This window comes from Camelus ferus, chromosome 7 (genome assembly GCF_009834535.1).
Source record: "Camelus ferus isolate YT-003-E chromosome 7, BCGSAC_Cfer_1.0, whole genome shotgun sequence".
NCBI classification, from domain to species: domain Eukaryota; kingdom Metazoa; phylum Chordata; class Mammalia; order Artiodactyla; family Camelidae; genus Camelus; species Camelus ferus.
The window spans coordinates 79148241-79164675 of NC_045702.1; the positions used below are offsets into that span (position 1 = coordinate 79148241).

The following is a 16435-nucleotide window of genomic DNA, read 5'->3' on the forward strand; positions in this document are numbered from 1 at the left end:
TGACTGACACACATGGTTAAAAAAAAAAAAGCTCCTGAAATGGGTTTTGTAAAAGAAAATAAATGATATGAAATTTGTAGCACATAACTGCACTCTCAATCACAAGTTGTGTCTGAGAATTTCAAACTTGATTTTCTAGCTGAATCTGCATTTTGGCATCAGGTAGGACCCCCCCCCCCCAATCGTGGGAAGAGTGTGGGCAGACTTCATATTTTTTTGATCAGGCAGTACTGCTGGGGTCGAAAGTTTGTCACGATTAAAATGAGTGAGTCAGTGTTCCCCACGTGAACTCTGCAATGACCTGAAAACCCTTATTGTTACTTAAAAATTATGGAAAGCAGCCCACGAGCACCATGTTTCAGTTTAAATTCCGTCCTGATTCCAATGCCCATGAAAAAGGAAAGATTTCATTGTAAAAAGCGAAGTCGCTGTTGGTCCCAGGACACGGAGAGTGGAGACGACAGCGGGAGGGGCCCTACCTTAGAGATGCGGCTCTCATCCTTCCTCTTGGAGCTCTGCAAAGCCTCCAGGTGGTGGCGGGCGCTGTCGTAGTCCACCAGCTTCCTGCTGCGCTTGGCGATGCGATTCTGCCAACAGGGAGACACGTGCACTAAGAAAGAGACTCGAATCCTAGATTCTCCTCCTGATTGCCAAGGGTTTTCCTTGTCCAGAGCAGCGGAGGCTCCTGACTGGAGCTGGAGGTGAGCCAGAATTTCAGGAGACAAACGATCCCTGGAAATCAGGCTACAGCCTCCGAGCCTCTGTGTGAAAACCACTAGGTAGGTATCTCCCCTTCTGATAATAATTCAGCCAGTCCTGCTGCACTGAAGGCAGAATTTGCAGTCAAACACCAGAGAAGTTTCAGAATTGGCTGAGGTAAGCAGGTAGACCTCTATTCTAAATCTTTGTTCCATTTTGAAGATAGTAGCAGACTATATTAGGACCTGGTTTTTAAATTCCAATGACACTAACAGAAGTTCTATAAATCAGATTTATTTCCTAAGAAATCCTTTTCCCTAGAAGTGTTCATCAGTCATATCTGAGGAGCTTTAAAAATGTATTGATTCCTAGAGACTTCTGTTTCCAGTTAGGACACAGAGAGCTGCAAAACCTGCTACTCCCACACTAACAGCCTAAATGTCCATCAACAGATGACTGGATAAAGAAGAAGTGGTATATTTATGCAATGGAATACTATTCAGCCATAAAAACCGACAACATAACACTATTTGCAGCAACATGGATGTTCCTGGAGAACGTCACTCTAAGTGAAGTAAGCCAGAAAGAGAAAGAAAAATACCATATAAGATCGCTCATATACGGAATCTAAAAATAACAAAAAACAAAAAAATATATAAATACAAAACAGAAACAGACTCATAGACATAGAATACAAACTTGGTTGCCAAGGGGGTGGGGGTTGGGAAGGGACAGACTGGGATTTCAAAATGTAGAACAGATAAACAAGATTATACTGCACAGCACAGGGAAATATATACAAGATCTTGTGGTAGCTCACAGCAGAAAAAAAAATGTGACAATGAACATACATATAGCTGAAAAATTGTGCTCTACCCTGGAATTTGACACAACTTGTAAAATGACTATAGCTCAATAAAAAAAAATGCAAAAGAAAAAAGAAAAAAATCTGGATAATCTATAAGAGCAGAGTTTTCTTGATTGTATCAGAGACATGAAGCGGCAAGGCAAGAAAGTAATCTGAATTCCAAAGAGGGACAAGTCCCTCCAGGGAGAGATGAGACACTCAAACCATCTCACCTTTGACAGGTAAAAGTTGTGGCCGCCATACCAGAGGACAAGAGGTCAGCTAAAATTGTGACAAATTGTTGAAGCTCTAGTATGGGCTAATGTGTCAGTCTGGAATAGCGGAATGTCCCAGACACAAGGGGAAGTTGCATTTATGGGCAAGCTCTTTCCTTGGGCCGTCAGGGGACGATGCTAAGAGAATGTCTGGGGACAAGATACTCCCTTGCATTGCAGGTGAGAACGAGGTGACCTATGATCACTACAGGGTAGAGACAAAGCCCTGCCTATTTCCTCGGACACTGTTCTCTTTACAAAGCAAAAGCCTTAAGCAGCTTGAGGAGGAAGCAACAAATCCTCCTGCCCACAGAGACCATGCAGAAACCCACCGATTTCAGGGAAGAAATAGAAGCAAAATCAGTCTGGCTCTAGGAATCCCTTTGGCCCCTAGGATCCAGTCAAAAATAACTGTTACACACAAAAGGGTAGGGAAAAAATATCTGCCGAGAGGGGAGGAGAATAAAAGGTTCTTGGCCCCAAGATCTGAGTCCTGTAACAGGAAAAAGTCTGTTCTCACTTGGGCAGGGGCAGGAAGCTCTTGCTCAAGACCAACCTCACGTATGAGGCTGAATTTGCTTAAGAAAAGGCCAAGAAAGTAAAATATGCAACAGTCTCGCTCCTGCTCAAAGTCCGGCACTGAGTAACACGCAACAGCTGCCCACCCCTGGAGGAAGGGCAAGGAGAGACCCGTCTGCCGTGCAGGCATCCAAGGACACCTGAAATCCGACGGCGAGTGGGAGCGCTGAGAAAAACTCTCTGGCATCCAAGGGCCCACCCTATGTGGGTCGAAGAAGAGGCAAAAACTAGACCTCACCCCAGGGTCTGAGAACAAAATAGACGTGAGGCTCTAAGCACAAGGTATCAGCAGCCCGATTCCAAGGAATCTGAAAGGCAGAGTGCCCTGAAAGTGACAAGAGCAACAGCAAAACCCCAGTCCAGCTCAAGCTGCAACTTGATCGATTGGAACGCTCACACTAAATGGCCTGACAAAAAGGCATGCCCATTTGCAGACAAATACCACTTCAGCCTTCACTATTGAATACATGGCGGCACTCAGTCAAAAAGTCTGAAACACACACATTAAAAACAGAAAAACAGCCCAGGAGAAAAGACAAAGCAATCAACAGAACCAGACGTAGACATGACCCGAATGTTGGAAGTATCAATCAGTGATTGTACAATGACTATGACTAACATGTTAACGTGTCTAGTTGGAAAGGCTAGACAAAACACGCAAACAGATGGGGAATTTCAGCAGATACATGGAAACTTGAATAGCCGAATGGAAATCAAATGGAAATGCTAGAAATTGAAAAAGCATATATCAGAGAGGAGAAATTTCTTCACTAGACCTCAAATAGCTGAGAAAAGAAACAGTACAGTTGAAGATAAATCAAGAGAAATTATTTCCATTGATACACACAGAGAAAAAAGGTTAAGAAAAAAGCAGAATCGAGCATACAAGACCTGTAATACAATATTAAATATCATATAATCTAACAGTATAATTGGAGTCACAGAAAGAGATGAGAGGGTGAGTCGGAAGAAACATTTGAAGACGTAACGGCTGAGAATTCTATTAAGTAAGGAAAACATCAAACTACAGATCCAAGAAACTCACAGAATCCTGAAAGGCGTAAATACCAAACAACACACAGCCAGCTCTATCATAGCCAAACTGCTTAAAATCAAGAATCAGACAAGACTCGGGGGAGGGTACAGCTCATGTGGTAGAGCGCATGCCTAGCATGCATGAGGTCCCGGGTTCAATCCCCAGTACCTCCTCTAAGAATAAATAAATAAATAAACCTAATTACCCTCCCCCCCCCCAAAAAAATCTAACTAAATAAAATATTATCACATTAAAAAAAAAGAATCAGAGAAGACTAATCTTCAGAAACTATGCAAGTCAGAACGCAATGGAGTGGCATCTCTTCAGCCCTGAAAAATAAAGAATCAGGAGCAATCTTGGAATTCTATTCCCAGCAAAAATACCTTCCAAAAGTAAGGGTGAAATACAGATTTCTTTAAAAGACCAACAAAAGCTGGGACAACTCCATTGCCAGAATAAGAATTTTCATACCAAGTGAAGCTGCAACAAGAAATGAGAATCAGAGATGGTAAAAATCAAGGTAGACAAGATTTTGGTTTTTTCCTTTTAGTTGCTTGAAAAGGTAACTGATAACCTAAGGCAAAAACGGAAACACTATATTGTGGGCTTTGTAACTTATGTAAAGGGAAAATATGACAACAGCAGCATAGAGGAAGAGAGGAAAGAGCTGGAGTCCACTGCTGTAAGGTCCTCAGACTGTGCATAAAGTGCTATGATATTATTTGAAATCAGGTACGATGAGTTAAAGATGTACAGGGCAGCCACTAAAAATTAAGTTAAAGAGGAACAACTAATAAGCAAATAGTGTAAAATATACTGATTCCTGGGCCCCAGACTAAGAGATTCTGGTTTCATTAGTCTGAGGCAAAGCCCAGGCACCGGTCCTTTTTAAAAAAAAAATCCCCAGTGGTCCAGTTATGCCCAGATCGTCTAATACTGAAAACTGCTGCAGAAAAAGATCCTTAAGTAACTTTAAATTTGATATAGTCAGAAGAAGGAAAACAATAATAATATAAATGTTCATGGATTACAACATAAAAAAGAATAAAATAGTGCCATTTACAGCAACATGGATGGACCTAGAGATTGTCCAAGTGAAGCAAGCCAGAAAGAGAAAGAAAAATACCATGTGGTATCACTTATATGTGGAATCTGAAAAAAGAAAAAAAGGACACTATGAACTCATCTACAAAACAGAAACAGACTCACAGACATAGTAAACAATCTTATGGTTACCAGGGGAAAGAGGGTGGTGGGAAGGGATAAATCTGAGAGTTTGAGATTTGCAAATGTTGGCCACTATATATAAAAATAGATTAAAAAAACAAGTTTCTTCTGTATAGCACAGGGAACTGTATTCAATATCTTGTAATAACTTTTAATGAAAAAGAATATGAAAATGAATCTATGTACGTATATGCATGACTGGGACATTGTGCTGTACACCAGCAATTGACACATTGTAACTGACTGTACTTAAAAAAAATAATCATGGCTTACAAAATATAATCCATAATCCATGATCCTCAGTAACACATAATGTGGGTGTGTCAGGGATCTTCCCATTTTACAAGTAGGGAACATGAAATTGCATGTGATTAACCTCTAACTTGTCCAGGATTGCTCAGAAAGTCTGTGGCAACAATGAATTTGATATCAGCCCCGCAGCCAGTGCCAGGAGTAGGGGGAGGCTAATGAGACACTGAGGGCACACAATGTGAGAAGGCCCTCCCTCTCAGGGTCATGTTCGAGCAGGGTCAGCCATCCAATCAGGTCTCCTTATATTTTGAACCCATACTTACCTCTCTCAGTCCCAGCCCTGCTCCTGACCCTTGGTTGGTACTCCTAACAGCGCCGTATGACTCTGTCATTTAACTAGTGTCACTCGGTGCTACTCCTCTACACCCCCTTCAGCAGTGGTGACAGGTGGGTGGGGCAGTTACTCTCATTTAGCTGCTTCTGGTCCCTTTCACTTTACCCTCTGAGCCAACCACTTCCAACTGGTGTTCGTGGAGAGCAGACTGACATCGCATTCACCTGAAGGTCTGTGATGAATGAGCCTGGCCAGAGTAGAGAGGAGACCTTCAATAAAGGTTAGTGGATAAAGTGTGCTGAGGTGACAAAGCGCATTATTTTTAGCAGATATCTAGCTGTCACCCTCCAAGGAGCACTGTCCCTTGAGGCAGTGGCCTTGTGCAATGCAATGGAAATGCTTAGAAAGCTCTGCTTTGTGGACGTGGGTGGGGCATCTCTTTTATTAACTTCAAAGAAGCAAATCAGGATTCTTTGAAGATAAATTTGATCTTTAAAAAGAGCCAAAAATTCAATTACTTCCAAGCCTGAGAATAGGGTGGAAGAATGCAGTGGATCATCTTATTTTTTGTTCAAAAGCAAGAAGTGAAGTAAATAATGTGACTCCTTTTCTCGTGTAACTGACAAGTCAATTGCAGAGTACCGCCTACCAGGGTAGAAGTGACTATTTGAAGGCTATCACTCATCTTGATGCATATATTTTTGTGTTGGAGAAACAAATCAATCTTATTTCCTTACTTCTCTGATATTTGGGAAACTTGAAAAAAGGACCGCATCTCCTAAGCAAGGGTGCAATTAATACATTATAGCTTTTAGATTAAAAAATGATACAATTCTTATTTAACCACCCAATTGTAAAATTTAATTAAGTAAATTTACTAACTTAATAGTAAATAGTTTAATTAAGTGACTTAATTAAATGTTCTTCAGACTTTCCACTGTGCTTTGACCCTATGCATTAAAGAAAATAATTTACTGAATTAAAAAAAAATTTCAATAACCCCTATTTGGAATTCATTTTGGCACATGGTTGTAAATATGCTTCGTGGCTCCTGCATAGCCGCCCAGATAGATTCTAAACTGCATTTTACAATAACTGCTCACAGCTGTAAGCCTGCCTGGGCTGGTGACAAGCTGGCTCTTTTAACATTGATTTTAGATGTCAGTGTGGCATAATAAAAACCGTAACACCAGGTACCCTGCCAATCACAGCTGGAAAAGCCAAACGCCATCCCCTCATGAATGGTACTTCACAGCCCTTGCTGATGGGCTGCGATAAATATTTGGAAGTTTGCCTGAGGTTTTAACTACACATGGCCTGTTGATTTCAATGAGAGTCAAGGAAGTCAGTCGCGTCCCATGCTTTGAAAATTCTCCACTGTGTTTTTAATCATAATCCTCCTTTTCATCAATAACCCATTCATTACATAATCACTCGGCACTCATTTTACAAAGTGGCAGACTCTGTAGCCACTTCCAACTTCCATTCCCTGAGTAAAGGCACACTTCTGTGCATTTGCATAGGAGAAAAGTCTTTTCAATATTAGAAGTAGCTGTACCACCTACTCTCCAACTCCAAACTGTTTCCTCTCCACGTTAAACACTGGTATTCCCTTAATTGTTTATCACATGAAATGATTTCACAGTTCTCTATCTTGGTTGAAACCCTACGCGTGTGCTGTAACATTCTAAATGTGACTTCAGAGAAAGAGAGAAAGTGTAGGCTTTTTCCGTATCATAGGTAAAACCATGATATGTGTTTCATTTATCTTCAGGGCACCCAGCTAGACAATATGACTCCAAATTTCTAGTGTAAAGATGATACAGTAACTGGAGGACCATCAATCATGGACCTCAGGAAAGGTTCTACTGACGTCTTCAACAGACTGAAATGACTATCCAATCTAATCCATCATGATTTTATTTTAATCTATGTTTCAATGCAGGTACATCTGTGTGTATTTGTCTTCTGAAATTATATACTCCTAGAGCGAACAGCCAGTTTCCAAAAACCATTGCTGGACAGTACCATAACAAATAAGGTCCTTCACACTTTTTTGATGATACTAGGTTTTCTTCCTGAAACTCAACAACTTTTCAAATGTATTCTCTAGCCAATCACAGCCTTCATCTGCTTATCTAAGTCATACCATAAACATTATATGAATGACTTAGACAAGTTGCAAGGTTGTTTGAAATTTTCAAGTAGGAAGACAAAGTTTTCTTTTACTGTCTTCTGATGTACTGGGAATTGGATTTTATGGAGCTAAATTACCACGCAATAAACGATATTCTGAGACTGTTTGGTACACAAATGCTATAAATTCCAAGACAAAATGTCAATGCCTATCAAATTATCTGAAAGTATTTCAAAACACATCCCCTGCAGGCTAGTGCAGATAGCTGTATAGAATTTTAATTTAAAAAATTCTTTTAAATTTCTCAGAAAGTTTTAAAACCTGGCTGAATACCTTTTCACTAGGATGTGGTTATACAATGACTCAATGAAGCGTTCTGCCTGCCTTTTACGATAACATCACCGAGAATCCAGCATTCGGATTTGTTCTCTGGGACAGTTTGCCCACAAGACTAACGTATCTAATCTGATCCACTTAGGTTCTTGGTGCCTCGGGTATCCCCAAAACACACTTTGATGTTGGCCAACTAGTGTTAAGCAATCTGAGTAGGCCAAGGAAACTAAGGTCATTGGTATGAGTGCAGTTTGGGCCAAGAAGCTCCGCTATGTTTGGTGGCCAAGGCTGGTGCACATTAGTGCAGACAGTGCCCTGGTGTTTGGCAATGGCCACGAAGAGGCCCGGTGAAAGTGCAACTTCACATCAGAATTCACCTCGTAAGACACTGCAGATGCCCACGGGTGCTGGTCCGTGGCCCCCTCACTCTACAGGCAGGGCAGCACTTGGCTGTCTTACCTGGCCCTCCTCTTTGAGCTGGGAAACCAACTAGGAGACAGATCTATTAACACTACCTGTTTCTATTTTCAATCCTGATGGTTTAAAAACCATCTTTACCTCGAGAGTCAATCCTAAATCTACGGTATTCAGTCCTTCACTTGTGCATTTCCCTTTCCATGAAGCCAAGCGTCAGATAAGACAAATGTTTTAGACAAGATATTTTTAGATCCGATGCAAATGTATTCGAAATGCTTGCATCTTAATAATTCAATTTGAACCTGAAAATTTCAAGGAGAGGGAAAAAACACGCAGGTGTGCTAAGTATGCAAAATAAACAGTAAACAAGGAAAGATCAGATTTTGCTCTCACGTTTGCAGTGAAGTTCCTCCTTCCCTTGTGACCTCTGTTTATTCTAGTGGAAGTTCTTGTCAGATGCTATACAATAAAAAGTTTGGACATAAAGAAGGCTGGAATTTTTTTGCAATCTCTGGTTCACAATTTTATGTCTATAGAATGAAAAAGACTTCTGTAGAGAAACAAAGGCTGAAACAGTTCATTAAAGGGGAAAATGTGATTTCTGTAACTATATTTTATTTTAAACTCATAGGAACAGGATAAAAATCCCATGCTTAAATAAAGGAAGAGTTACCACTGTCTTTGATATCAGTTTGAGGATTTTTAATTCCACTCATCTCTGGCCCATGTTCCAATAAGCACATGGGACCATTCAACTCTTTCCCTGGTAAGATACAGAGTAAAATACCTTTATGTCAGGAAATTGGCCCAGATAAGTGTCCAGCGTCAGCAAGGACCCATCCACTAGCTTTTGATGGAAGTCTTCCCACAGCACATCACATTTCTGAAAGAAAAAGACGAAGAGATGACTGCAGAATGCTTTTCACTGGGAATCTTTCATCCACTTCTTAAAAACCTGAAACTACAATATGAGATAAGTAATACTTCTCTGGAGAGTAAATGCTAGAAAGAATGTGGATTATTTAAAACTCCAGCAATTTGGCTACCAGTTCTAATTGATAATATAGGCTACCTAAGGGTTCAGCTCATCTGAAAATGTGCTTGTGAGTCTGAGTTAATAAAGAATGTAGAAACTTCAAAAGGTTCCCAGGTCCCGACTTCAGTGCCAAGACTCTGTGAAGAATTCCCCCGAGACAGCTTGCTTCTGAAGCAATCCATGAAATCAGAAAGCACTCCAGACAAACAACAAACCTTTGCTGAAGCTTCCACACCGGGAAGGGCCTGCCATTTACGGAGCGTCAGTTATGATAAACACAATCAGTATTACTAGCATTACTGTTACTACTGTTACTGTCACTGCATCAAGGCATTGGGTGAAAAGCTTTACCTGCGTGTGTGTGTGTGTGTGTGTGTGTGTGTGTGTGTGTGATTTAACTCTTACAATATCCTTATGACAGAAGTCTTACTGTTGCCACTACATAGAAGAGGACACTGAAGCCCAGAGATGTTACATAACCTGGCCAAGGTCACGCAGCTGATAAATGACAGACTCTGGTTTCAACCCTTGAATTTGAAGCCATGGTCTGTACTATGACACCAGACGGCCCTGGGCTAGAAGGTGCATGTCAGGTGTTATGACATATCTAGGGACAAAGCCTTTTGTTAGTTAAATTCCTATTAGCAGCTGAATGCACCTGTCCTCGGCCCTGCAGCCCAGCAAATGGACCAGGTGATGCTAAGTAGAAAGGGATGCTCTTCCCAGCTCCTGCTCCTGCTTTCAGAGAGGGGTGGGTAAAGGAGGGGCAGCACATAAAATCATGCCACGAGGCAGGGTGGGATAGAGCTCAGGGTAGAGCACATGCTTCGCATGCACCAGATCCTGGGTTCAATCCCTGGTACTTCCTTAAAAAAAAAAAATCATGCCACGAGCCAGTTTTCCTGCTGCAATGGGCTAAGAAGTGTAACAAGGGAGAGGAAAATGTAACTCTGATGTTGAAGAAAAATCATCTTTAACCCACAGCTTTCTACCCAAGTGGTTTTATAATCATGTTCACTCCTCACTATGAGTTCGGGTCAGTCTGGAGGGTGGAATTGCACAGTATCTTCTGGGTACATGTGTCCCCTCGTGACTATAGGGCCAAGAAGTGGTAAGGGAGGGTCAGGGGGTAGGCTGGGTGAGCAGGACATGGTGGGAGCCTCGCAGAAGCCACCTGAGGCCCCCTGCCGTGTGCTTAACCGGCTCTTACCTCGCCAACCATTTTCACATCCTCGCGCCCATACCAGTCAGGCTCATAGACTTCGTGCAGCGACTCGGTGAGCTTCATGGAGGCCTCCTGCATGCCTGGCATTGGAGAAAAACAACTCCTGTTAGAGAGAGGTGGGTGAGGAGTCTCTTCCTCCTTTCCCTACTTTTCTAAGTGAATGGAGAAGTCTTGAACACTTGCTAATCATTTGAGGAAAAATTGGGCAGGCACAATTGCAATTTGCATCTGTAGTCACATCTCTCCTGATTCTGATTACATTGTGCATTTTCTAGTATTTACATGGTAATGACAGGTGCTGGGTTTGGAAAAAAATCAACAAGGTGTCCTGTTCTGAAAATGACAATAGTATGTCCTATTATGCATGTTGCCACTTACCAAATGACATGAAACCATACAGGTACAGGACACCTAGAAAACTTCTCTGTGAAATTAGAGTTCTAAAAATAAAATTAATCCTAAATGACTTTAAGTATAAGAAATAAAGCTGGTAGAAGCAAAATCAACAGGACTTAAGATTTCAGCAGTTGAAAGTACTTTAAGTGCCCTAAAAATTTTCAGAAGAAAATAGAAGTTGTTCTTTTTCCAATATTACTAAAAGCTATATAAACAGTTTTAAAACAGAACTCTCAGAAAGTTCAGAGTTCTTAAGTCTATGGGTGAGAATTTTCATTAGAGGTACATTTGGTACTTTGCAAAGATGTGGTTATTCATAATACAGAAGACATCAAATTTCCAAGCGCAACATGGTGATATAAAGGATCACTAAGTCTTTCCCAGTCTCCCTTCCGCCCCTCCTTCAAAACACGGAGGGTAAAGTGTGGCTGCCGTGCAGACGGCTCAGGGCTGGGACCAGAACAAGGTGGGGTCTTTGGCTAGTGACTTGGAGAAGCACCTCTTTGGCACCAGACTTGCCCTAACAGCTGGAGGGTGAGACTTGGCTCAGTTGGAATCTTTGTCTTTATCCCTCGGGGGTTTGAAAAGGGGCTGGATAAAAGGAGAGGAGAGAAAAATCAAAGTGCTGTCATTAGAAACATAAAACACATCTCATGACCTTAATGCCAGTGAATCAAAGAGGGAAAGTATTTTCGTGAAGCTGAAAGCCGCAACCCTCTGGACTCTGCCACGTGCTTGTTGGATTTAAGGCTGTCAGTTTTGGGTTCAACAGGGAGAGAAGAGGACGAAATAAAAGATTGTCTGAAATGATCAAAGTCTAGCCCTGCAGCGTATGTATAAACGCCAACATCTGATTTGGTATTTCAGAATCCTTTTTCACTCACCAGGCAGAGAACTTCCCCGTCTGTCCCCCAACAAGATGCAGACACATGTTTGGTCTTTTCATATGAAAGGTATGAATGTACTTTGGGGCCACATGAAGAATGAAGGCCTGTGACCCTTCTCCATGAAGAACAGATGTAAACGAAGGACATCCTTTATTTACCACGAGGTGTACAGTCCACACCCACTGGAATGATGTGGGGACCGCAAGCTGAAGCCCAGCAGGGCAGGTGGGAAAGAGCAGTGATGACTCGGTTCGCTGGGGACTCGGATGAAGCAGAGTCATGTAGGTGGGGAGAGGCACTAGCACTCTGAATCCAAGCGAGGGAGACTCCCTCTCTTGTTACTGTACATGTGGGCTCCTCGGAGAGGGCAGCAACATTATTTCAAGTGTCCACATCCACCCTTCCAAGAACAAGCAAATCGACACTAAGAAATGGACCCTCAAACCGACAGCAAAAGTGAGTCACTAGTTAGAATCCTGTCATTCACATGCTAAAAGGCTTCTGAAGTTTTCTTTTGAATCTTTGCCTCAAGTCAGATGGAAATTATAAACAGCGGTACATAGGGTTTTAATGTCTTAAGTGGAAGACAAAGGCATGATGGCATTGCAGGACAAAAAAACCTGGTGGTGGAAAATAAAACTGTGAGTGTGAGCTTAAAGCAAAATTACATGAGGACTTACTCATTGAGGCTAAAAGCACAATGTTGCTGTAAATAATGTCCATTAGCAGCCAGAAATAACCACTAATTGCTGTGTGGGTAAGTAGTGGTGGATCATTTGGAAAGAATCTATGCTGCTGTAAAGACTGTTTCTAGAACACTCCATAGGAAGCCCTCTGATGGATACATAGGTTAACACAACACAAGCCTTGCTCCTGAAAGTCATAAAGACCGGCAGAGATTTTAGGGATTCAGGATTTACTCTTCTGAGAGAGCATAAGAGAGAGACGGGGAGAAAAAAAAAAAGCTAAACCCAAATTCCCTTCAAAGTAATCTGGCAACATTAGAGCAGAGTGGATGCTAAATAGCATTTAATAACATCTCACATCCAATAGTTTTCTTAAAAGATTAGTGATTTCCAAAACTGTAAGACAAGGTATCAAACATCATATATAGAAGAATAATTATTTTACTACTGGATAGGAACCACTTCCTTCTCATCAAAATTTTGGGTCATCCTAGACCTCAGTTTTCCAAAGTGTACATTATTAATCGGTTATAATACACACCACACGTTGAAAGTGAGAATCACATGAAACTGAGGCCATAAAAAGCTTCTGTCAGTGCCTGGCACATACATAGTCAATGAGGGTTAGCTATTATTATTAAACCCTTAGACTAGGCTTCTAAGACATCTCCTAGCAGTTTCATTTCCTCTAGACTGGATTCTGCACAACCACAATAATTATTTCTAAAATGCTAATCTGATCATAGGACTCACTCCTTTGCCTCCAATAATGTAATGACTTGCTTCTCCATCGGCGGAATAAAACCCAATACGACATGATACATAAGCACTTCTGTGTACAAACGCTGCCTACATTTCCACGTCTCATCCAGCTCAGTTCCCTGCTTGCATCTCACTGATTGACTTGTTCCCTAAACAGCCTGCCTCTTGAGTCTTTCTCTGTGTTGCTTTTTCTACCTGGAACGTCCCTCCAACATCAACCTCTTTCTCTGGCATCTCTTATCACCTGATGACCACGTATGCTCCTTCCTGGATCCATTCAAGGGTAAGTTCCTGGGAGGACCATTTCTGACCTGGTCTCCTGTCGCTCAGCTAGAATGGGGGTAGGGGTGGGGGGTCTGTCTTCTGTTGTGATAGCACAGAACACACAGTTCTGTTAAACTACACATTACTACACATAGATCTAGACTTCTTGTTTATTCTACTTTGTCTACTGCAATTTCCGTGAGATCAGACACTGTGTCTTACATCTTTGCATTACCATCGCCTAGAACAGTGTCAGGTCTGTACATGAGGCTCAACGCAGTGTTTGCTGCTAAAATGAACGAGAGCATCAGCTCTCCCTTGCAAAGCCCAAGCCATCAGCCAAAATAATGAAGACCCGCAGAGGGAAATACCGCCCAGAGATCAGCGATAATAAAACAAAGAGTGCAGCTCATTTAGTCCCATTTCACAGAATCCCAGTGGGAGAGGTTTGGGGGGACTTCAGACGGCAACTGGAGAGCTTTACAGATGAGGAACGTCTGGGGCTCTTCATAGACGAGGCTTGGTGACTCCCCCGCCGCAGCCCCCAGGGCCAGACCCAGGGCCCATCGCTCTCCTGGCAAGATCTCACTCCTCTGCAATGCGGCCTGTATCACTGTACCATTAGGGAGCTAGACTTCTTGTGAGAACCAGAGAAACGGGCCACGAAAGCACTTCGAAAATGCAAATTAGGATCTACTTAATGCATAACCCTGGCCTTTATGGGGGTTTCCCCAAACCCAAAATATGCCCCAAGGAATGTGGATTCTTGTAAGACGTTGACAAGAGAAAAGCATTCCACTGCCAAATGGGTGGGAAATGCCGTCTACTCCACAGGCCTACAGGAGATCAGGTTACACCAGCATATTAAGGGCTCTGATGAACTCTGAAGTCACCTGTTTAAAAATTCATTTCAGCCAGCCGTGGCCAAAGGAATTCAAACACAGATCTCTCTTACAGAGTATCATTTGTTAACATGGCTCAACCAGCAAAATGTGTCAGGGAAAAGCTGGGGGAAAGTCTTCCCTCCTTCATATAGAGATGTGACCATTGCAAGTGGGATGCCGGCCTCTCTGTCCCCTGTACCGTGGCAGGGCTGCAGGTGCCCAAGTCACAGCTGCTCCAGGGCCATGTTTCCTGCTAACCCTGCTGCCACCCCTGCCCTTTCCAGCTAGACGACTTCTGTGGAAGGCTGCGAGCGTCCAACTCTTGGGACACACCGTTCCCTCAGGATGAAGCCAGCTGCAGCTCGCCTTAAACAAGGTCTCAAGCTCCCTCTAACAACTCTTCCTAGAGAGCTCTGGCAGGTGGGAGGCACTTTTTCCTAGTTTCCAGCATAAGGGCAGACATATTTTTTTCCTAATATATTCTGATTACCATTTCAATGGGAATTTGGGAGTGGGTGGAAAGGAACACCTGTGCTCAAGGACCCATCCTGCCAGAAAGCCAAATGGCTTTATAATTAACACTTGAATCTGTCACTCTCAAATTCCAAGAACAAGCCGTGCTTGGTAACATGCAGTAAACAACTCATACATATTACCTTTGATCGCTGCTAAATATCCTCGGAGTTCGCGCTGAAGTCTGGTACCCTCTGCCTGAAAACACACAAACAGAGAGAGGCTGAGCATCTCGTCTATATTTTGCATGCAAACATGTACAAAGTCATTCAGTCTTGAGTTGTTTTTGCCAGAAGCTCATTCTTGAACGGAGATAAATATGCAGACTCAGTCTAAACAAGGTGCCCATCATTCTGGATGTTTAGAGGTTTTATTCAGCTTAAAAGAAAAGGAGAATGCATGTAAGACTTTGCTGAGAATGGAAACTATGACCCACAATACACCCTTCTATATTCAAGAGCTCTATATTCAAGTCTCTAAATTTTGACACATACGTTACAATGGTAGGAAACTGATCACCACTGTTCACTGTTTAATATGGCAGCCTCGAGCCCCATGTGGTTGTTGAGTGCTCGCAGTGTGGTCACCATCAAATTTTAAATTATCTGTGTGGTTTGCATTGTATTTCCACTGGACATCACCGAAATAGAGAAATCATTAAATTGTAAATTTTGGCATAGAAATACTTGTTTTGGTGACACAACATTATAACTCAATAAAAAAAATGTTTTAAAAAAAAAAAAAAGAAATACTTGGTTTGGATTGCTCTTAGAAACTCTAAGACTCTGAGACTAGGATTCGATTTTAATCTGGAGTTACTCCAGGAGATGTCGATGGTAGCATGGAGAAGTGAGGCAGAGCAGGGAAGAGGTGCCTCATTAGCAAGCAAGTTTCCGCAGTGGGCAACTCTGCCGTAATCCCGCTGGGGAACTCTGGCAGAGGGTTCCCAAACACTCTCTAGATATCCTAACCTAGAGGCAAGGGAGCTGGGGCATTTATCCATCAACTCTTGTCAGTCAACGGCTGAGGGCAGCCCCTGGGGGACATTAATTCCCCATTATGTCCACACAGGGCAGACAGGTCTCCAGGAACCAGAGTAAGCCCTTGGGCAAAGAGCTGCTGATGCTGGCAGCTCCAAGTCAGTCTAGGAAAGGTAGGTGCTAGGGACGTATGGGTGGGTACCCATAGTGTCCGCTACAACACTGCAGCCGAACACATTAAAAACGCATGCATTTGAGTTGCCTAATCATTTAGCCAATTGCAGAGAGCTAGCATACAGAATGACTCCACTTTGAAAATTAATAGTATAGCCAACTACTTTATAACTCTAACTTGATAGTCAATGCTACACCTATTAACATAGCAACTGTAAGAGTCATATTCAATTCAACAAGCATTTGTTAGAATTTACCAAAAAGGGAGGGGAATAAAGGGATTAAAAAAGCCTAATTCCTTCAGTAAATTACAATCTAGTAGAGGAACTAAAATGTCTATGTGAAAAAAGTGCATCACAAAGCAGATCACACTTCATTCTGCAGCAGCCGTTCAAAGTGTTTGGGGGTACACAGCAAGGACTAAATGCCCAGAACATTTAAAAACAGATAGTGATTAATATGAAGAAACTCTGAAAAGACGTGTTTAAGACT

General features: G+C 42.2%; 1 protein-coding gene across 2 annotated transcripts in view; it reads right to left on the bottom strand.

Moving 5' to 3' along the window:
- Positions 1 to 16435, bottom strand: part of AMPH (amphiphysin) — a 146875-nt gene that overhangs the window by 50961 nt on the left and 79479 nt on the right. For both annotated transcript variants that reach the window (XM_032484251.1, XM_032484252.1), the window contains exons 3-6: positions 14933 to 14987; positions 10383 to 10477; positions 8924 to 9019; positions 480 to 587 (exon numbers count right to left, since the gene is read on the bottom strand). In XM_032484251.1, coding sequence (XP_032340142.1) covers positions 480 to 587; positions 8924 to 9019; positions 10383 to 10477; positions 14933 to 14987 — 354 coding nt within the window. The remainder of the gene's footprint in view (positions 1 to 479; positions 588 to 8923; positions 9020 to 10382; positions 10478 to 14932; positions 14988 to 16435) is intronic.